Source organism: Impatiens glandulifera, chromosome 9 (genome assembly GCF_907164915.1).
Source record: "Impatiens glandulifera chromosome 9, dImpGla2.1, whole genome shotgun sequence".
Classification (NCBI taxonomy): Eukaryota; Viridiplantae; Streptophyta; class Magnoliopsida; order Ericales; family Balsaminaceae; genus Impatiens; species Impatiens glandulifera.
In genome coordinates, this window is record NC_061870.1 from 38,302,027 (window position 1) to 38,323,871 (window position 21,845).

At 34.6% G+C, this 21,845-nt stretch overlaps 3 protein-coding genes across 3 annotated transcripts; 2 read left to right on the forward strand and 1 right to left on the reverse strand.

The window, feature by feature from the left end:
- Positions 1-190: 190 nt before the first annotated feature.
- LOC124914050 (carboxyl-terminal-processing peptidase 2, chloroplastic) lies at positions 191-3,056 on the forward strand. The gene is made up of 13 exons (XM_047454520.1): positions 191-373; positions 473-767; positions 846-995; positions 1,114-1,196; positions 1,308-1,516; positions 1,620-1,688; positions 1,768-1,886; positions 1,961-2,036; positions 2,120-2,161; positions 2,250-2,358; positions 2,452-2,549; positions 2,623-2,716; positions 2,795-3,056. Exons 1-13 carry the CDS (start codon positions 290-292, stop codon positions 2,921-2,923), a joined length of 1,557 nt encoding a protein of 518 aa, XP_047310476.1. The 5' UTR covers positions 191-289; the 3' UTR covers positions 2,924-3,056.
- Positions 3,057-3,952: 896 nt separating this feature from the next.
- Positions 3,953-10,243, reverse strand: LOC124915680. Its single transcript, XM_047456443.1, has 16 exons — positions 10,003-10,243; positions 9,460-9,597; positions 9,201-9,317; positions 9,020-9,104; positions 8,535-8,643; positions 8,376-8,443; positions 8,166-8,288; positions 7,988-8,090; positions 6,911-7,556; positions 6,486-6,686; positions 6,329-6,389; positions 5,110-5,223; positions 4,905-5,018; positions 4,737-4,823; positions 4,510-4,589; positions 3,953-4,337 (listed from the first exon to the last, which is right to left on the reverse strand). Exons 1-15 carry the CDS (start codon positions 10,074-10,076, stop codon positions 4,563-4,565), a joined length of 2,067 nt encoding a protein of 688 aa, XP_047312399.1. The 5' UTR covers positions 10,077-10,243; the 3' UTR covers positions 3,953-4,337; positions 4,510-4,562.
- Positions 10,244-19,007: 8,764 nt separating this feature from the next.
- Positions 19,008-21,723, forward strand: LOC124913885 (beta-amylase 1, chloroplastic). Its single transcript, XM_047454318.1, has 4 exons — positions 19,008-19,822; positions 20,129-20,339; positions 20,436-20,546; positions 20,639-21,723. Exons 1-4 carry the CDS (start codon positions 19,185-19,187, stop codon positions 21,449-21,451), a joined length of 1,773 nt encoding a protein of 590 aa, XP_047310274.1. The 5' UTR covers positions 19,008-19,184; the 3' UTR covers positions 21,452-21,723.
- Positions 21,724-21,845: the final 122 nt, after the last annotated feature.

The window sequence follows — 21,845 nt, forward strand, 5'->3', positions numbered from 1 at the left end:
AAAATGAGATAACCAAAATAATAATATCCATGTATAATGACTTTACAAAAGTAAGTTCAATTTTATATATTATTATTATACAAACAATATACATTTTAAGAGTTACAGTTGAAACTTGAGAGTGCGTTCTCAGAAAATTAGATTATATAAATAGGGTTCTCTGGTTTTGCAACATAAAGAAAATTATCCAAATCGAGCGGCTGCAAACAGCGCGCCAAAAGGGAGGCTGACTGACTGACTGACTGAGTATAAGGAGCTAAAGCCGGCTGGATTCGTAAAGCGAGACGTCATGCCCCCCGCGATGGAGTTGGTGGCTGTAAGCTGCAGCTCCAATTCTGCATTTTCGTCCATACCTCCTCTTCATCATAATAAGGTAGCATTTCCTCATTCGATTTTTCAATTTTTCAATTTTTACAAACAGAAAGCTGAAGATTTCATTGCGTGCGTTGGATCTTCTTCTTCTTCTTTTTAGGCGCGGCTAAGTGATTTTCTTCCCGTTACTGCTTTGGGAACTCGACTGCGCAGGATTTCTCTGTTTTGTACAAGTTCAATTTACTATTCTTTAGTTTATAGGAGCGGGTTCTCTTGTCAACCGTTGAGAAGACTTCACAAAGGAACTAGATCGCATTGTGGTTTGAGAAGCTCTGACACTAGTGGTCTTCTTTGGAAAGGTTTTAATAAACATGTCCCTGTTCTTTTCGTTCGTATTGTGGTGGGAATGGTGCTGATCATGACTGTTTCCTTTGCTGTTAACAGGACTCCCTCATGTATGTATTATGACTGTTTCTTTACTCATAATGAAAGAAGATTTTCAATTTCATTTTACTTTTTCTATCATTCCACAGGGTCACTTACCGAAGAAAATCTGCTTTTCTTGGAGGCATGGAGAACAATTGACCGTGCATATGTCGATAAAAACTTCAATGGCCAGAACTGGTTCAAATACAGAGAGAATGCATTAAGGAATGAACCAATGAACTCCAGAGAAGAGACTTGTATGTTTTTCTTCTGTTTGCAATCATTTTACATTGGTTAAGTCAAATCCAAATCAAAAGAAACCTTTTTACCCTTTAATTATGTGTACTTTACACTGTAGTATATATTTTCACCCAGATATAGCCATAAAAAAGATGCTTGCAACTCTAGATGATCCCTTCACGAGATTCCTGGAACCTGAGAAGTTCAAAAGCTTGCGGGTATAAGGCAGTCCTTTCCCACCATTTTAATTTTATGCAGTTCTTGATCTGCAGTGTTTGGTATTTTTTTTTGTTTTTCCTAAAATGTCTTCACATACTCGTTGAAGGCAGTCAGGTACACAAAATGCACTTACGGGTGTAGGGCTGTCTATTGGTTATCCTACTGGAGCGGACGATTCCACTACTGGACTGGTAGTGATTTCAACTTCTCCTGGCGGTCCTGCTAAAAAGGCTGGCATTTTAAGTGGCGATGTTATCCTAAATATTGATGATAATAGTACAGATTCCATGACCATATATGATGCAGCCGATCGCTTGCAGTGAGTTTTTCCATGAAATCAACGTTCTCTATAAATCTGTTTTATAGGTTGCTCTATTTTCTTGTCCATGTTCCTCATTAATCATTATGGCTGTGAAACGCAGGGGGCCTGAAGGTAGCGTTGTGGAACTTACTATTTCTAGTGGCCCTCAAATAAAGAAACTATCCTTAACGTATGTTTAATGCACTTCATTTTGTGGCACCTGATGATTTGATCTACAAATTCTAATAGATGTTGTCATTGCTTTCTAGGAGAGAGAAGATTGCACTGAATCCAGTGCAATCCAAATTCTGTGAGATTCCTGGTCGAGGAAATGGTTCTTCTAGAGTAGGATATATCAAACTCACGACATTCAACAAAAATGCTTCGGGTACAGTAAACCTTTCTCTTTAACATCTTTTTGTCAAAAAAATGTATTTTAATTTTTGTACATTCCCCATTTAGTTGCTGTGAAGGAAGCAATTGAAGCACTAAGAAGGAACAACATTGATTCTTTTGTCCTGGACCTTCGAGATAATAGGTGATGCTTCTTTTCCACTAGCTTCCAATTAGAATTTCCTTGGGTGCTTAACACTAAAAGAAAGACTTATGCTGATGCTGCAGTGGTGGTCTTTTTCCAGAAGGAATCGAGATTGCAAAAATTTGGTAAGTTTCAAGGGCAGTTTTTTTTTATTTTAATTTTTAATCTTACAGTCTGTTGTTGTTTCTGATGGGTAAGTTGAATTTGATCCAGGTTGGATAAAGGTGTTATTGTATATATTTGTGATAGCAAAGGTGTTCGTGACATTTACGACACTGATGGAAGCAATGCATTGGCTGCCACTGAGCCACTTGTTGTGTTGGTTAGGCTTCTTTTTGAGTCTGTCTCCATTCATTAAACTTGACGACAGTTGGTTTTATTTTATGGGTCGTATATATGTATTAAAACAACATAGGTTAACAAGGGAACTGCTAGTGCAAGTGAAATCTTAGCTGGTGCATTGAAGGACAATAAACGCGCGGTTCTGTTTGGGGAGCCTACTTATGGGAAAGGGTAAAATTATGTCTTAAATAATAATACAAAATTTTAGATAAGGTTTTCATGTTGTTTGTTTATTAATATGCAGCAAGATTCAGTCGGTTTTCCAGCTTTCAGATGGATCTGGCTTGGCTGTAACTGTTGCTCGTTATGAAACTCCTGCTCATACCGATATTAATAAGGTTTTTTTCTTATTTTATCCGCGAATAAATTATTATTATTATTAATTTATAAAAATGCTGAATGAATCAAATTTGTAGGTGGGTGTAGTTCCAGATCATCCGCTGCCTGCTTCATTTCCAAAGGATAACTGGGATATCTGCAGCTGCCTTCAGGATCCAACATCCAACTGTTACCTCAACAAAGCTGAGCTTTTCTCAAGAAGATGAACAAGACCTGTCTGTCTGTAATGTTTAACAATGTCTGTCTTTGTATTATGTAGATTCAAACCCTTTATTGAATTGTTGTAACTTTGTTTTTATGTAACGAAAACAGTCAGCTTAAAAATTGATTTTGTATTCATTTTAGATTTTCTTTTTGAAGTTTTAAATTGATTTTGGATATGGGTAGAGTGATATGAGTTTTAAATTGCCCAAACCAAACCAAAGCTGGGCCATTGTAATTTTTTTTAACAAATCAAATTATTATTTTTTTTAGCAAATTACAAATATAGTAATAAATAAATAAATATCTGTGAAATATTTAACCATAAAAATGAACTTAATAATATTATATATATATACTGAGACGATTTGGTGGTGAGAATAGATAGAGGCGAAAAGAGGAAGAGATGAAGCCATTGCCGGCGGCGGACTACTTTGGAGAATTCGAAGAAGATCCTAATTCCACGATGGACGTTGATGATTATGACAACCTTGAGATTTTCGGTAACGGATCTATCGCCGTCGACATCAAGTTATCTGATTCCGATTTCTTCAATTCCTTCCAAGACGATTTTGACGACTCCGACATCAATTGAACTTCTTTAACTTGCTTTTACCGGTTTATGTATGTACGTATGTATGCATCGTTTATTATGTAAAATTACATTGGGATATTCATGATGAAACTTCCAAATGTTAGAAATCTTGTTTTGGATTTTTTTGCTCATAAAAAACCAGGAATCGGGATATTGTCAAATTAGGGTTTTTCTGTGAAAGCGAAAAGGAAAATCATGGTTTATTTAGATCATCTCAATATTGGATTATTTTATTTAACGTTTTATAAAATTATCTTAAATGATGAGCATAAGACATGTTTTCAATAGAGATAAAAAATAAAAATTGAATATAGACCCCCAAGCACATGATCCTTGAATTTGTCTTAAAATTTGTACCCTAGCTTCATTTAGAAATATATTTTCTTGTAAAAAAATCAAATTTCATTAACTAAACGGCAATTCAGAAACAAAGCTAAAGTTTAAGTTTGAAACCCAAGAAAATGATTTGTATTGTTGGATGACCAGGGGAGGGTAACTTACAATTTCAAACATTCATTATACAACACTATCTTCCCTCCCATTCTCCACCTTTTCCTAAAAACCCTAACTGGCTTGAAGAGGAGCTCTCTTCCTTAAAGGAAATAATAACCTCTCACCAGAATGTATATATATATATATATATTAGTCACAAAACATCCCCCTTCCTTAAATTCTTCTTGGCAGGGTCACCCTTAAAATGAAATTGCTTACTTCCAAGTTCCAAGCAATCCATCTGTAAGATTTTTTTTCATTCACTATTTTTAATTTTGACAATGTCCAAGATTGATTTGCCCATCACTTGCAACGAGTTCTTGACCTCACCCCTGAAAACATTGAAGACAGAAAATACAAAATCAGAAGAACGTGTTAACTGTAATTCAATTTCATATTTAGCTATTAAACTCAGGAAAAAGTACACCAAGGTGCAGAGTGAGTTGGAAGAAAGCATTTAGGACTTTTAGTAGAGTATTATAAATGACATGAAGAGAAACATACCATTCAATTTAGACTAGCACCTCATGGCATCAGAGCATACCTTAGCTATTTAATTAGCATTCAAGAGCATATCTTGGGCCCTAGAACAGATGATTTTATAGTAACAGACAGCAAGAGCAAACCAGTTAGTTAGCATAGATTATAATTTCTTTAAGCTTACTCATAGCAAAGAACAAAATCATGTCTCATTTTTATCAACTATACTTTTAACCAGAAAAGTGCTATACCTCCACCATGCTCTCATCAATATCGCTTGATCTAGTATCAATTATTCTATGAGATCGTTCACATTGAAGGATGCGCAGCTTCCCTTCCTGCATTATATAGCAGATCAATAAAAATGGTGAAGAATTTTTTTACCTATTTTATACCAGCCAGTCTATATATGTTGTTACCTTTGTTCCATATACAAAGCCATTACCAACCAAGGGATGAAAACAAGCTACATTAACCTCATCCTCTGCACTTGAAAGGACTCTCACGAGTTTCATATCAGAAACTCTATACACCTGAAAAATGATGAAATATTATACATCAACAAGTAAAACTACTAGACAAATATATGTGAGTGTACTACAAAAGGGGGCAATATATGCTTACCTCTAGAATTGTGTATATGGGTATTGTTGTTTCTCCATCAATCACAACACTCTTAAGAAGCGAACTATGACGACGGCCATAAGCCAGTAACAGATGCTCCGACATAGGAGAAAACTGTCAACATAAAACCAAGTGCAGATTTAACAAATGTTCCATAACGTCCTACAAGTAAATATGATTGATATTTAAGTTGATATCAATATATGTTATTTGCCTCAAGTCCAACTAGTAACACCTCAGGTAAATGTAAACCGGACAACATTTATTTCTATACTTGTTTAATCATTTCAAGCTTATTACACAACTTGTGTTGCATCAGTCAAATTGACCATTAGAAGAAAAGGAGAATTGTGAGCTTTACCCTGCATAATGACAAGGACCTCTATAATTATTACACATCTAATCTCTTCATGCATCTCTCTAGCTATCAAATGTTACTACAGATGTACGGTATCATATCTTTTATACATTCAAATAAGAAAAATGCAACACATTTAGCATGACTTATTACAACTAAAGCCAACATGATACTCTGAAATTTTGACCAATAGTATCTCTCCACAATATACTACAAAATAATAAATCAGATCAGGAAATACCAAGAATGGTATATCCACTGTATGACTTCTAAAGTTGAATAGTCCATATGATTGGGGATGTCATTGGGGTAGATCGGAGCAGGGAGTGGACTTACCATCCACATCCCGTTCTACTTCTGGGGATTTTTTTTACTACCATCCACAGTTTATACAATATTCTCAAAAATAATGTTTTTATATGATAAAAATTATCTTAAATATTTGTTTGTTTAGTATAAATAGTTTAGTATGTTAAAAATTCATATTATTATGGAAAAACAGATGAAAATAACCATAAAACTCTTGTAAAATATGAAGAATAAATAAATATACTTGTGATATTATATTTTTATGAGTTTTTGTTTCTGCTCGGAGCGGAGGCGGGTTCAGGAATACAAATACCATCCCGCACATTCCCGGTCAACTACTGGGCAAACCGGGAAACAACCGCCCCAAATCAAATGCAGATGATAGAACACTCACTTTAAATTTGAATTACATAGGAACACGCTGCATGAGCTATTCACTCAGACTCAAGGACGATACTAAAAGTAGAAAGCACGAGAGCTATAGCTATTTTCACTCAGACTCAACGATAGTACTAAAGGTAGCAAGCACGAAAAAGTGCCATAAGTAGTAACCTGAATTGAGGTTAGGCAATGAGCAGCCCTGATAGCCCTTGATACAAGTACGGAACCAAAACTGCATTTCGAAACAGCAAGCAAATAGAGCCTTATTAGAATCATAAAAGAAACTGAAGATAATTTGTATTTGATGCTAACTTGAGTTCCAGCTTACGTTGCTTTCTCGAGGGAGTATATACGAAGCTCATACATGACTTGATGACCCGAAATCGGATGTCTTGTGGGGGATGTTGGAGTCCCGGTTTCCTGGTTGACCTGGTTAAGTGGTCCATGATCAACTTCCGCATGAGGCAACAAGCATGCAACACAAACTGCTAGATATCTTCCACAAGGTGAGAAATGGGCACCCATCTCACTGCAAAAGAATCTCATATCTCAGAAAATTTTGCCGAATAAAATCTGCATCATTCTTAATTTAACAGGTAGTCTGGAAAATTGTTATAAAGATATTGCTCACTGGAATTTGAACATTGAAATGATATTGAGCGAATCAATTTTTTTATTTGATCAGTACTAACTAAGTCATGAACAATGAATGTGGAGTGGCAGAAAGAAGAAAAATACTGCGTGAGATCATACCTACAAAGTACAGCATGTGGTATGGTGAATAAGCATTTCCCAGCATCAAGAGGCGCAAAAGGATTTTTTAAGTCATGATTCCAGATTCTCAGTTTCACAGTACAAGGAAACTCAGAAGCAGCTGCTGCAAGTGTCGTTGCAAGCTCAGAATGAATCCTGCTGACAAAAATTTGAGCATCACTTTCACTCTGTATGATGTTATTAGAAACACGAGTTTCACCAGTTCCAGCTTCAAAGACTGTGACAGAACGAGATGCAAGTTGCCTTGAATCAGATCTTCCATTAAGCCTAGATTGGCCCAAGTTGGATAGCATGCCTACAGGAATGCCTGCAGCATGATTTTCAGGCTGACCAGATGAAGATGAATTTTCATGAGGACCACCAATGGGAAGATGGTTTGTTCCTTGGCCAGCTTGACTTTGGCCAATCAGCCAGCCATGTAAGAATCGCAACTCCCAGTAGGCTGGATCACCGTAAGGAAGAAACTGATTGCTCATCTCTTTAGCATGTGCTCCAGTAGTGTCCATGTCCATTACAGGTTGCGCAACACCATTGTCTATTTCTCCAGACAAAGAATTTGACAGTGGCTCATTTCGTGCAACAGACCCACCAAATTCAAGAGGAGACATTAGAAGTTGATACTGCCCTGATGGAGTAGAATATGTGAGACAAAGGGAGGCATCAGCCTCTACTTTCTGCACTGTACTATACTACTTCAACCAATTGTTTGGTCAAATTCTGCTACTAAAGCAATTGAAGAAAACATATAAATAGAAAAGTACTATGGCCTTGTTTGGTGTGATTATGATTAAGATTTCACTTTTCAGGTGATTTTGTGATGTGAAAATATTTTGAAAATATTAAATCAAAATAAATGTCTGAGAAATATGTGATTTTGTACTACAGATTTTATAATAAATCAAATTAAATGTTAAAACAATATTATTTCACAAAGGAGATGTCAGATTAAATCCAAATCAAGCAATTTTAGAAGAATCAAACTAGTGGATAGATCCAAATCATCTCAGCTCCAACGAGCCCTAGTTATGGTGCAGGCTGTCAAGTTAGAAGAATTACCAGAGTGAGCGTCTGTTAGATATACATTAGGAGGAGAATACTTCAAATAACCAACAGAAGTAGCTGTTGACATAGATGAATCTGATGAATCCAAATCATTGACCTGCAGATCAACAAGATTAAAGGTATACAAAATATTGTGCTTAAGAAAGTGCAAAGAAAAGTAATCATGATTTACCTCAGCAGTTAAAATAAAAGGAGCCGCGTGAGGATGAAAATGGACAGCCCTTAGTGATCGACGTGTCTTCAATACAATAGTGGGTGATGACGTGTCCCCTTTCTTGTAGTACCACATATAAAGCTAACACGGATTCAAAGAGTAAGTTATCATTTATTCCAAAACCGATAATAAGATTTTAATCCATTGCACTCAATGTAAATTCCTCACTTTGTGGCCTGAAGCTACAGCCAGAAGATCCCCTTGAGCATGAAAAGCAATAGATGCAATAGGGCGATCTGGCATGAAGGAGAAGGAGTTGATAAATAAGTTTTTTCTTTTTGTACGGTATCAATGATGACTGTGATGAGAAATTCAAATAAAACTCACAGAAATCGCGTGATCCTGTGCACTCAGCAGTATGCGAGTTCCATATCCGAACTTCATGATCTAAACTTCCACTTGCTAGTATCTCAGGATATAGAGGATGAAATCTAACCTGCAATTCCATCACAAAATTAATTGGTCAGTACTAATTACAATATCCATAGAAAAGAAGTAAACAAAGGCTCCAGGGTTGCTATAGTTTGCAATGACAACCAAACAAACAAGAAAAGTCAACAGGGATAACTGGCTAGTTATATGGTATCTAATGAAGGGTATGAAAAGAATACACGGTTAAAAATGAACCACGAGAATGCAACTTATAAGATGAAGTAACAGGCAGCCAAAAAGCCTACAAACTCTATCTTAGTGGTGCAGAACAATCCAATTGTCCTTGATATCTACTTGCTTATTCTTGAACTTAGTAAGATTGTATGAAATCTGTTTAAATGCGATATGAAAAAAGGAACCCTCTACAAATGCATACTTACCACCCAAGGTGTCCTCCGGTGACCTGTCAAAACCTTTAAGCATCTCCCAGTTTGGTAATCAATTATCTTCACAGTATGATCACCACTGTCAAGCATAAGATAGACCTCAGTTGCAGAAACGAACTTGATAAATTACATACAGATACATTCAAAATATAGATAGAAGGATTAGGGAAACTACTGTGTTGATGCAAGCCACTTCCCATCAGGACTGAAGGCAGCAGCAATAGTTGACCTGGGAGGAGGAAATAGTGGGCAATACTTGGCCGACAAGTGCAGCATTGACTCAGCCTCCAGCCTGATACAAGAGGAAAGATTTTCAAGTTCCAAAACAGAAAAGTGTGAAAATTTTATAAAGTAAAACATCTTCCAGTTTATCACTAGGTCATAAGACATATGATCTTAACAACAAGCAGTACAGAAGGAAGGCAGCAAATTACCACGACTGAAGACCACGTCTTGCATCATTTTTGGCACCACACTTTAACCGAGAGGTATCAACAGATAACTTTTTCGGCAAAAGTCTTGTCTTGGGCGATACCTCCCTTTGCACTAACATCCGAAAGACATTGCTGCCACTGACAAAAGAACATGAATGGAAACAGAGTAAGCAAGACGATCGAAAGAGGAAAATAGATTATGTGGCATTGTCTCCCCTTGTTAACTTATGGACATGGATTAATGTGAAATATTTTTTGTTAAATCAACCTTAAACAGGAATGAGCAATTGGATGCAGATTCCAATCCACCTATTAATGTTACTAAAATTGAAAGTGTTGGGGATCCATATAGAGGGTAGACCTGGCGAATCATTAGGGACTGAATAATTGAAACGATCTCAACGTCCTCCGATACACAAAGGGAACAAATAACAAGAAAGAGAAGAATTCTAGATCTTGACTAGAGATATACATTTAATTAAGAATAAGAAGAAGAAAAATTAAATGAGAAAACAGCGGAATTAGGTAGGGTTGATCTTCCACCTGTGTTTGGAATTCGGATGTTTTGAGGTTGACGCAGCGTTAGGGTCCTCGCTCCAGAGAGATGATGACCTCATGTTACTTGCGAAGCTAAGAAATCACAGGAAGCAAGAACTCCAGCCTCAATTTCGCCCAATTTCTTTAGAGGATCGCTTCCCAGAGGGGGGGTGATGATGAGAATATAATTTCTTGAAAAAATTAGGAGTTCGAGTTCTTCGCCCTCTCTCTAGAGGACTGATGTGTAAAATCTTATAGTTCCCCTTGTTTATTTGAAAATTTAAGATTTTATTAGGTATAAAGTGATTTTAATCAATTTTTAAATCAAACTTTTATTTTCAATTTTTTCTAATAAACATAATTTATTTTTATTTTTAATAATTAATAATAATAGATATTGTAACAAATAAATTCAATATAAAGGGGAAAAAAATATCACAATTGAAATTTATCAAAATAAATAAATAAAACAAGTTTATGATATGAAAATGAAGTCACCTTTTGAAATTGTTTCAGTTGGGTTGTGCGGATAGATTGTGCCAGTTCTGTTGGAAAAAAAAAAATCACAATTGAAATTTATCAAAATAAAAAAAAAAAGTTTAATGATATGAAAATTAAGATTTGGGTTGTGCAGGAATTTCGGGCTTGTGCGTAACTATGTAGTGGGAGTTTTGCGCTAAGATATAGAGAAGATTGTCGGGACCTTGTCTAAATGGACGTTGGGCAGCTAAGTCCGATGAGGTTTCTGGGATCTCAAAGAGATTGTCCAGGATTGTTCAGCCTCTTGTTTGAAGAGGAGGGTTAAGCATTGTGGATTGGAACTATGTAATAGTTAAGGAATAAGATGGAAATTATGTGATTTAATAGTCAATTAAATTCTCCCACTTTACAAGTTATATTTTAAGTTATAACTTATATTTTAAGTTATGCTATTAAAGTGAGTTAATTATAAATTAAACCTAATATCTTACTAAAAAAAGTTATAGGGTTTTTTATTACTAAATTTGAGTCATATTTAAAGAAAACTTCAAATATCTGTCGTCACACGATAATTCACATGAAAATGAGACATCGATTCATAATGTATCTATTTCTTTATGCATTTGTTATTCGTCAAAATTTCACAATAAATATCACTCTAATGATATAATCCTTAATAAAATTTTAGGGGTATAATATAAATGAGAATGGTTAGTTGCAACAATAAAACACTACAAATACGAGCTACCCAAGGTGTATTTAAACCTACCATACAAAAGTGATAACTAATTTATAAGCAGCAATTTTTTTTTAACTTGTATCAACACAAATTGTATAAAGACTACTCAACAAACATATTATAGCAATGCCTGCATAAAACCTAATATCTTGTCTAAATGATAACTCATTAATTTTATTGTATTCTGTATTAAAAATGGTAAAAACAATATAAGCAAATAATTTAAACTGATAAAGACATACTAAAAATAATGAAATTAATAGTATTGTTAGGGAAATTTCAATTGCATGGACCAACTTAGAGTCTAACAAGCACCTCTAATTAAAACATCGTAATTAAGGATGACAATTTAAAATCGTTCTGTAAAAATCGAACTGAATTGTCTCGTTTGAAACGTTTTTTCCCAAAATCGAGCGGAAATGGGGTGGGGATGATATTTGTGTCCCCCGCCCCGAACAGTTTAAACATAATTAAATATATTAAATCACCAATATATTTATTTATTTATTATATTTTATAAGAGTGGTAAGTTTATTTATAATAATATAAAATTTTAATACATTACAATATATATTATATTAAAAACATCGTTTATATAATTTTATTGTATACTTTTTTTAAAAAAAATTATTTTTAAAATTTTATTAACGGTGTCCCGAGGGATTCCCCGAAACCAAACAAAATCGAACGGGACGAAAATGGTAAATGCATTCCCCGCCTCGAACTGCTCCATTGTCATCCCTAATCGTATTATAATATTTATTGAAATATATATATATATATATATATATATATATATATATATATATATATATATATATATATATATATATATGATTTTCACTATTTGTTGTCTTATCCACACAATTAAGTAGATAAATAAAAAAATAGTATGTTATTTGTAAATTTATTTTAAAAAAAAATTCCAACCTACCTGAATAATATTTTTTTTTCTCTTTTATCAATTAAATCACTTAATTTATTAATCAAAATATTAAAATTTTATTTATTTAAAATTTATATCATTATATATTATCCTTTTAAATCATTTAAAAAAATACACTTTTCAAAATTTATACCATACAAAATATTAAAATAATACATATATCTATATATATATATATATAATGATGCTTAATTTTTAAAGTGTCCGGATTGTCGGGTCGAGAGCTGAGCTGTGGTTAATTTGGATATATGTGAGAGTAAACGGATACTTGAGTCGAATTGTGGGTTGACCCGCCCATAAACTTAAAATGGTTAAAAATAAAATTAAAAATGCTATAGGTATGATTTTAACTTGTAACCTAACAAAACAAATACAATCTTTTATCCAACTAAGCTAATAACACTTTATATTTTAAATTCAACCCAAAATTTGATAAACGCGAGACATTTTAACAATATAAGTTCAACTTTTTAACTAACTAATCTATATATATATAAAATGATGCTTAATTTTTAAAGTGTCCGGACCGGGTCGAGAGTTGTGGTTAATTTGGATATATGTGAGAGTAAATGGATATTTGGGTTGACCCGCCCATAAACTTAAAACGGTTAAAAATAAAATTAAAAATGCTATAGGTATGGTTCGAACTTACAACCTAACAAAAACAAGTACAACATTTTAACCAACTAGACTAATAACACTTTATATTTTAAATTTAACCCAAAATTTGATAAACACGTGACATTTTAACAATATAAGTTCAACTTTTTAACTAACTAATCTATATATATAATGATGCTTAATTTTTAAAGTGTCCGGATTGTCGGGTCGAGAGCTGTGGTTAATTTGGATATATGTGAGAGTAAATTGATACTTGGGTCGGATTGTGGGTTGACCCGCCCATAAAAATTTTACCGTAATATTTTTTTTACGGTTTTTTATATTATTACTCGTACAAATGCACGGGATACATGCTAGTTATTCTAATAACTTGAATAAAAAAATAGAAATGGTTAGTTAGCATTAATTGATTGACAATGACTCAATATGGAGAGTTGTTCGTCTTTATTGATAAAAACAATTCAAGAATTTTGTGTAATAGAAAACAAATCAAATAACGATTTGAGATAATATAAATGTGAAGATAAATGTCGACCATGCCCGTCATATGAGGTTGTTGACGGAGATATTGATCTTAATATATATTTTATTTAACTGGCCTCGAAATGAGGTCAATTACTAACATCTTATTTATATATTCATATATATGAACCTCAGCACATTTAGGTTTTCAGGTTTTCAGTAAGGATTATATTTACTGTTCAATTTCTTCATTAATTAAAGATGAGATGTTTTATTGGCTAAAGAAAATGAGATATATCATGAATCATTCCTCTGAAGTAAAATAAACTTTAAATTGTCAATATTCAAAAGAATAAACTTATAAAAGATGGAAAAAAAAGAAGTGAAAAACATTGGTGTCAAGATTTTTCTTAAAATGTTCTTCTAAATTATTTTGCCCATATGATCTACAAAGAGTAAAGCTAACATTTTTAATCTATCAAAACCGATATTTACATGATTCAATTACTTTATGCAGTTTACACTATATATAAAAGGAGGTTATAATTTAAAATTGTATATTTAGCTGCCTCAATTATATGTGTTTATATTTGAGAACAAGGTATCAGTTATTTATACCATTTTTTTGTATGAATATAAATTTGTATATTTTGAAAGTTGACAATTTTTTGTTTATAGAGATATAGGTCTAGCAAAAAAAATAAAATGGAATTATTTAAAATACTAAATGTTATAAAATTGCAATAAAAAAGTCTCTAGATTGTGCTAATTTCGACAAGTCTGACTTTAATAGATCCACCGGCTAAAGACCATCGTCCATTTATTATTATTTATATCAAATTAAATTTAAAATATATTTAAAAAAATTCTAACCAAACAAGTCTGAAGGGCAAAGTCTTGCGTAAAGCAGCCAACAAGCCTCAAAAAGCAAAAAGACAACGCATGAAATTGTTTCAGTCACGGGACTTTTCTCTCTCCTGCACGTGTCCTGAGCTCCCAGCCACACACATTGCCGCCCAAATGGAATTAGGGCACAGACATTATAATGCATTATCTATTTTCTATCTGATTAAGATTAAAAGATTACAAGTTCATTCCCAATATGTAAATAATTTGAATAGGAATGGAGTTCCACAATTTGTAAACGAGAGGGAATGAGTTCTCAGATACATAGACAATTGAAAAAAATTGTTATTTTTAAGTGAACTAATTCTCTTTCTCAAATCTCGTTCTCAATCCTTTTATAAAAAAATTATCAATTTATTTTTAGTTTATTAATAATAGTTTAGTTCTACAATAATATCGTGTTAATATAAAAATATCCCATCCCATTAATTTATTAGTAATAAGGATATTTTTTTTAAGGATGTGTATATTAAAAATGATATATCATTTAAACAAAACGATAAATTATTATATAAAAAAATATAAAAAAAATAAAAATATGAATATAAGTAAAGAATATAAATACGTTACCCAACATATTATCGAGCTCGTAAATATAAAAAAAAATGATTAATTCATTGACCGACTCTACTGATTTTTTCAGAACAAATTTAAAAAAATGTTATAATAATACATGTGAATGATAGTGATAAGAATTAGACGACTACTATAATTAATTGAAGGTTCATTTTTTTATCTAAATAGTTCACCATAAAATAATCGTAACGATAATTCAAAAGGTAAGTATGCCATATAAGGCACCTCAATCCAAACTTTCTAGAAACTATTAAGGGAATCAGACATCACTTAGTGAATCTCAATTATACTTCATAAAAGACTTCAAATACTACATTGAGGAGATGAGCCAACCACCATCACCACTCGTGTTTTACGTCTTTCGAAGAACTATCGCTTTGGCGAATCCCAAGTAAGATACGAATGAATTCATTCAAAGATGATGTGATCATCCTTCGTCTAGGTGGCTACGACATGGTATTGGGCGTCGATTGGATGCGAGACTTAAGTCCCCAAGTTTCTTATCCAACTAAGAATCAGCTACCCCTTGACAATGCACAATTAACTGAGTCGCTAATTACACCTCATTGTGACACATATGACAACGACTTGTCATAATACAACATTTTTTTCATGCATATATAAAAATAAAGCGATATGTTCAAAGTATTCAATTGTTTATGAGAATTCATGCATTAGGCTAATAGGTTTATTAGCCCATTTTCTTTCAGACGGAGATATAATTTCGTTCATATCACCCATAAAACAATTGGTAAGTTCCAAAGACTAGTCTCGTTCTTCATCTCATTATAGAAATCTATTTTAAACTATGACAGAACCGGCCTATAAACCGCCAAAATTACCTAACGGAATTCGTCCTTCCGATTTCTTTATTGAACATTAACCGAGTATTTACCCAAACTAACATCAATTTTCTCATACATGTCTTTGTTCCATGTAACAAGAACTCCACCAGACGCCCCTATAGAATCAAGAATTTTCAACCACACAACTGCCAATTACATAAATCCCTTACAATTTACTAAAATTAATATTTCGAATTTTAATCTCACTAAAACAATTTATGTCAATATCAAGGGGTCCCAATAGTGACTTAATGACTTCTTTCTTCACACCATCATTGATTCCATAAATGTTTCAAATATAATCTTTCTAATCATAGATGAAATATAATTAGAATAACCATTTCTCAACTTCAAAACACGTTTTTCTTTTTGCATATAACCATGCAGTACATCATTTAATTTTTTCAGTTACAACATTGGTAGTTGTTTGACGAAGATGGGTTTATGTGAAAAATATATGACAATGGTGGGATCTCGCACACATTGTGTCACACTTCATTCTCTAATTCAAAGACTTCCCTCAAGATGATTTGTTTTCATTCAATGTCATATTATGTGTCGAAAATTATATTAAGATATTCTCATTGACATCATAATTTGACTTAGAATTCACTAATTCCTCATCGGACCCATCTTGAATTAAACTAGCAATTCAAGATTTTTAATTTCAAGATAAAGAGTTCTAATATGACTAACTTGGATTATGTCTTCCACATGTGGCCAAAATTGATTTTCTACATAATCAATTGCTTCTTGTTTAGACAACAAATCCGAAATATGATTAGTATTGATGACCTCAATTCTTGATACTCCACCACCTGCCAACACTCTCCTTTTTCGACATTCAAGGTGGCTTCGCAACCCGTGGGTTGTGAAGACAAAAACTCGATCTCAACCTCAAGAAAATTGTTGCTTATTTAATTCATCACCAGCCTTCATGGCATCCCTCCTACTCATATCAAATCTCCTCAATTTTTTCATCTCAATAACTAACATGTTAACATCTGCAAATGGTAGCCATATAGATCCAATCAACGTAAAATGATGTTATCACTAACTCTCTCGTTTGCCTAAACAAATTCGATATCTCCAACACATGAAGATTCAATGGGTTTGTTCCCGATGAAAGAGACATGACAATATGACATGCATGTCATATTATCACCTTATACACATGTGTTCCGTTATCAATACAAATGTAATACAAATGTATTACGAGTAACAAATATGCGGATCAGACTAATGCACCCTCATTTTAACTCAATCGGTCTCCTACAATAACTGAGTATCCTCATCAAGCTCAATAAATTCCCCACAACCATTACCGTCCCTACTAAGAAGATCATGATTTCACATATTTGTTGACTTTCCAAACAATTGAATCAATGTACCCTCCATATCTATGTAGGGTCTTATTATGTGTTCGGGCACAACAACTTATGAATTTTCAATATTAACCGACTGACCATCAATGAGTAGTCAGATTCCTTCCTCGACTAATGATCTAATACATTTATCAATTGACATGATAAATATTGTTTTTAAATTTGTTCCATATAGCAACATATCTCATCCAGAATTGAAGTCATTCAAAAAATGCCAACGAATTTAAACTAACGTCTAAAGAACTAAGTGTAACAACTTTAATTGGATCAAGTATATCTAAATCACTATTCTTTTCCGTTCTTTAGTTCCAAGATAGACACAATTATAGGGTATGCCTCCAACGTTTGAAATTTAAAAGATTTGAGTCTAACATAAACCACTTTTGTCCGGTTTACCCAAATAACCCGCCTCCCACTATTACAATGGTCTGAGCTTTAGTTGCACGAGGTTCTAGTTGTACCACTCTAGACCGAGTTTGTCACCTAAGTTGTGTGTCAACCGGCGACCCCTCTCTCCTCTAGTTGTGGAAATGGAGTATAGTTGAAGACCAACTTCTTTTTGGAGTCTTCCCTCTACCATTAATGACATTCATAATACAACACATAACATTCCGGGTCTCGAACGCGTGAGGTGTCCTTAGAGGTGTTTAGAAAGTCGATTAAAGACTGGTGACTAGTGTGACCCTTCGACTCCCCGACCTTCTCACAATGTTTTATGTCGCCTTACTTCAAAAACTTACATTGGATTGTCTATCCACAAATTGGATCGCACGATCCCGTTTGTTGACCATAAAATAGTAGTCCTTAAGAACAACGGGTGCATCAGATAGAGATAGACCTCCAATAACTATTTTGAGAGTATGACTTTATATTTACCATTCTCATTTTCATTTTTTATAAATATTTTTCTTTAAAGTATATTTTTCTTTAAAGTTTACTTCGACACTATCTCTTCACCCGAAAAGAAAATCTTTTAATATATATATATATATATATATTAATAACTATTTTTTTTATAAATATTAAACATTAAATATAAAAAATATTATTATTATAACATTTTCTGAGATTTGTTTTGGAAAGTCAATAAAGTCCGTCCGAGGATAATCGTTCTTTTTGAGAACTTATAATTTCAATAACTTATTAAGTAACTTTATTTTAACTAGCATGTATCCCGTGCATTTGCACGAGTAAACATATAAAAACCGTGAAAAAAATATTACGGTAAATTTTTTATGGGCGGGTCAACCCACAATCCGACCCAAGTATCCATTTACTTTCACATATATCCAAATTAACCACAGCTCTACATCATTATATATATATATATTTAAAAAGTTAAACTTATATTGTTAAAATGTCACGCGTTTATCAAATTTTGGGTTGAATTTAAAATATAAAGTATTATTAGTTTAGTTGGTTAAAATGTTGTACTTGTTTTTGTGAGGTTGCAAGTTCGAGCTATACCTATAGCATTTTTAATTTTATTTTTAACCGTTTTAAGTTTATGAGCGGGTCAACCCACAATCAGACCCAAATATTCATTTACTCTCACATATATCTAAATTAACCACAGCTCTCGACCGATAATCCGGACACTTTAAAAATTAAGCATCATTATATATATGTATATATAGATGTCATTTGTTATTGTTGTTTTTAAATCGTATTTTTTTAATATGTATAGACTTTTAAAAAATATATAAATAATAAAAAAAATTGAATATATTTTAATTTATTCATTAAATATTTAAATATATTTAATTGAAATTATTTTCAAAAATATATTTAGTATAATTTAGCCCTTGTAAGAAGAAGCCGAAAAAAAGAAAAGGAGGGCCTGGAAAGTTCACCCGGAATGGCAAAATCTAGACCGTCCATCGTCACATAGAGCAATCAATGTACGCTGTTGCCTTGTGGGGATGAATTGCAGTGAAACACGTGTAAATGGTATACACGTGGCAAAAGATGGTGCATGGATGATAATAAATGTCCGACGTTATATGGGTAACGTTACGCCTATATAAACCCACGCTATCCTCGTTTCTCGCCTCTCATCGTCATTTCAACGCAATCTTACCAATTTTAATCGATCGATTTGATTTCCAAGAAGATATATAGATCGATCAGTCTTACCATTCCAAATTAATAAATTAATTAAGACGGATCCCAATCAATCCGGATTACTAATATTCCTAGCTAGCTAGCTAGCTGATAGGATATAGGAGATGGCTATGAGTTTGCCACACCAAATTGGAGCACTGTCGGGAACGACAATCGCGGCTTTGGAATCGGGAAACTCGAATGGGGAGCCAGTATCAACGACAGTGAGTGCTCCTGCAGGATGGAGGTCTCCAGCGGCAAGCCTCAAGTGCTCGGTGCGGAGGCATGGGGAGATCGACGGCCGGATTTCTCCTTCTCCGCCTCTGAGTCCTAGAATCGGGGGTATCCGGCCGGATCTGTCAGTGGCGTGCCAGGCGTTGATGCAGGCTTCATCCGCTGCTGCAGTGGAGACCGAGGAAGAGGTTGTGAAGGAGTATACAGAGGGATTTCCCGGTGGAGGAGGCGTGCATGTTAACGGCGAGGGTGTTCCTGTTTTCGTGATGATGCCCTTGGACAGCGTGACGATGGGTAACACGGTTAATAGAAGGAAAGCAATGAATGCGAGTTTGCAGGCGCTAAAGAGCGCCGGGGTTGAAGGAATCATGATGGACGTATGGTGGGGGTTGGTTGAGAGAGAATCGCCTGGGGCTTACAACTGGGGAGGGTATGTGGAACTGTTGGAGATGGCCAAGAAGCATGGCCTCAAGGTTCAGGCAGTAATGTCTTTCCATCAATGCGGTGGGAACGTAGGCGATTCCTGCACGTAAGTATTATATTATTATTATTAATCACTTTTCTCCTGTTTTGTAGAATCATCTTTAATTCCTTAATCGATCATATAGAATCTGTGTGGTCACTATTTCTGCACATAACTTGAAGTATCGATTAGAATGAATGAAACCGAAACTCTAAATGTTTTGAAATATGACCGATCTGAAATTGAATCAGATTCTTTCTTCTTGGATATTTAAGTTGGTTTGTTTTGGGGTTTTTGCTTTTCTTTGGTTCTTCTTATTTGTGGTTTGAAGATTGAGAGCTTGCTTTATGTGATGTATTATTTATGATGCAGTATTCCTCTTCCAAAATGGGTTGTGGAGGAAATGGATAAAGACCAAGACCTCGCCTACACAGATCAATGGGGAAGAAGGAACTACGAATACTTATCTCTTGGCTGCGACACTCTTCCAGTCCTAAAAGGTCGTACCCCTGTTCAGTGTTATGCCGATTTTATGCGATCTTTTAGAGATCAATTTCAGCATCTCCTTGGTGACACTATTGTGGTAATTACTAATCAATTTTGTGCATCTGCTGCTAACTTTGCTCTGTTTGTTTTCCGTTGATGATGATCATGGAGATGCTGTTCTTATTTAATACAGGAAATCCAAGTTGGAATGGGGCCGGCAGGTGAGCTTCGATACCCTTCATATCCCGAGCAAGATGGAACGTGGAAGTTCCCCGGCATCGGAGCATTTCAGTGTTATGACAAGGTATTATAATGCAATTCTGTTTTGTTTTTCTACATGAATTGATGATGATATTGTTGAATGGTAAGAATACTGAAATGATAATAATATTACAGTACATGCTGAGTAGCTTAAAGGCTGCAGCTTCAGCTGCTGATAAAGCAGAATGGGGAAGCACGGGACCAACTGATGCAGGGAGCTATAAGAACTGGCCGGAAGACACGACCTTCTTCCGGAAGGAAGGTGGTGGATGGAACAGCGAATACGGTGAATTCTTCCTCGGCTGGTACTCTCAGATGCTGCTTGACCACGGAGAAAGAATACTGACTTCAGCCAAGTCCATATTCGAAAAGAGCGGCGTAAAAATGTCTGTGAAGGTTGCAGGTATCCATTGGCACTACGGGACACGATCCCACGCACCGGAGCTGACGGCAGGTTACTACAACACGCGTTTCCGCGACGGATACCTCCCAATCGCGCAGATGCTGGGTCGACACGGAGCGGTATTCAACTTCACGTGCATCGAGATGCGCGATCACGAGCAGCCTCAGGACGCCCAGTGCTCTCCAGAGAAGTTGGTGCAGCAAGTTGCGTTGGCGACTAGAGAGGCTCGGGTACCTTTGGCGGGAGAGAACGCGTTGCAGAGATACGACGAGTACGCTCACGAGCAGATCCTAAGAGCGTCGGCGTTGGAAATGTTGGAAGGAGGTGGAGGAGAGGAGATGTGCGCGTTCACATACCTTAGGATGAATCCGGAGCTGTTCCAACCGGAAAACTGGAGGAGGTTTGTGGGTTTTGTGAAGAAAATGAAAGAAGTGGGGAAGAAGGACAGCAATAAGTGCTGGGAGGAAGTTGAGAGAGAGGCGGAGCATTTTGTGCACTTGACTCAACCACTCGTTCAGGAAGCTGCCGTTGCTTTAACGCACTAACTACTTTTGTGCTCTATGCTCCTGCTGCTGCTGCTGGTTCTTCACTTCATTAGAACAAGCTTAAAAAGATAGATTTTGATCAAGGTCATGTAATAAATAATAATAATAATAATAATGTACACTGAATTGAAGAAGATGAAGATTGGTTACAGGAGGAGGAAGTCCCAAATATATATATGTAATGTATTAATACTTATGACAGACAACATTATTGTATATTTTCTCTTTTTCTTTTATGGACAAACTATATATGCATCCTAAATTTGTGTTTATTTTTAGACAATTGAATTGTATGGATATCAGTCTACATAACAGCACGTCGTAATTGTGGTTTAACTGTGCTAAAACATCTTCCTTGATTGAAACTTGAATTAACTTTTGCCTCTCTTTTTTT

Coding starts and splice junctions, on each gene's coding strand:
- LOC124914050 (XM_047454520.1), top strand. CDS start 290: ATGCCCCCCGCGATGGAGTTGGTGGCTGTAAGCTGCAGCTCCAATTCT. Junction 374..472: donor CTCCTCTTCATCATAATAAG/GTAGCATTTCCT, acceptor TCTTCTTTTTAG/GCGCGGCTAAGTGATTTTCT. Junction 2,359..2,451: donor CTGAGCCACTTGTTGTGTTG/GTTAGGCTTCTT, acceptor AAAACAACATAG/GTTAACAAGGGAACTGCTAG.
- LOC124915680 (XM_047456443.1), bottom strand. CDS start 10,076: ATGAGGTCATCATCTCTCTGGAGCGAGGACCCTAACGCTGCGTCAACC. Junction 5,224..6,328: donor ATTGCCTAACCTCAATTCAG/GTTACTACTTAT, acceptor TTATGTTGACAG/TTTTCTCCTATGTCGGAGCA. Junction 4,824..4,904: donor GCTTTGTATATGGAACAAAG/GTAACAACATAT, acceptor TATATAATGCAG/GAAGGGAAGCTGCGCATCCT.
- LOC124913885 (XM_047454318.1), top strand. CDS start 19,185: ATGGCTATGAGTTTGCCACACCAAATTGGAGCACTGTCGGGAACGACA. Junction 19,823..20,128: donor AACGTAGGCGATTCCTGCAC/GTAAGTATTATA, acceptor TTTATGATGCAG/TATTCCTCTTCCAAAATGGG. Junction 20,340..20,435: donor TCCTTGGTGACACTATTGTG/GTAATTACTAAT, acceptor TATTTAATACAG/GAAATCCAAGTTGGAATGGG.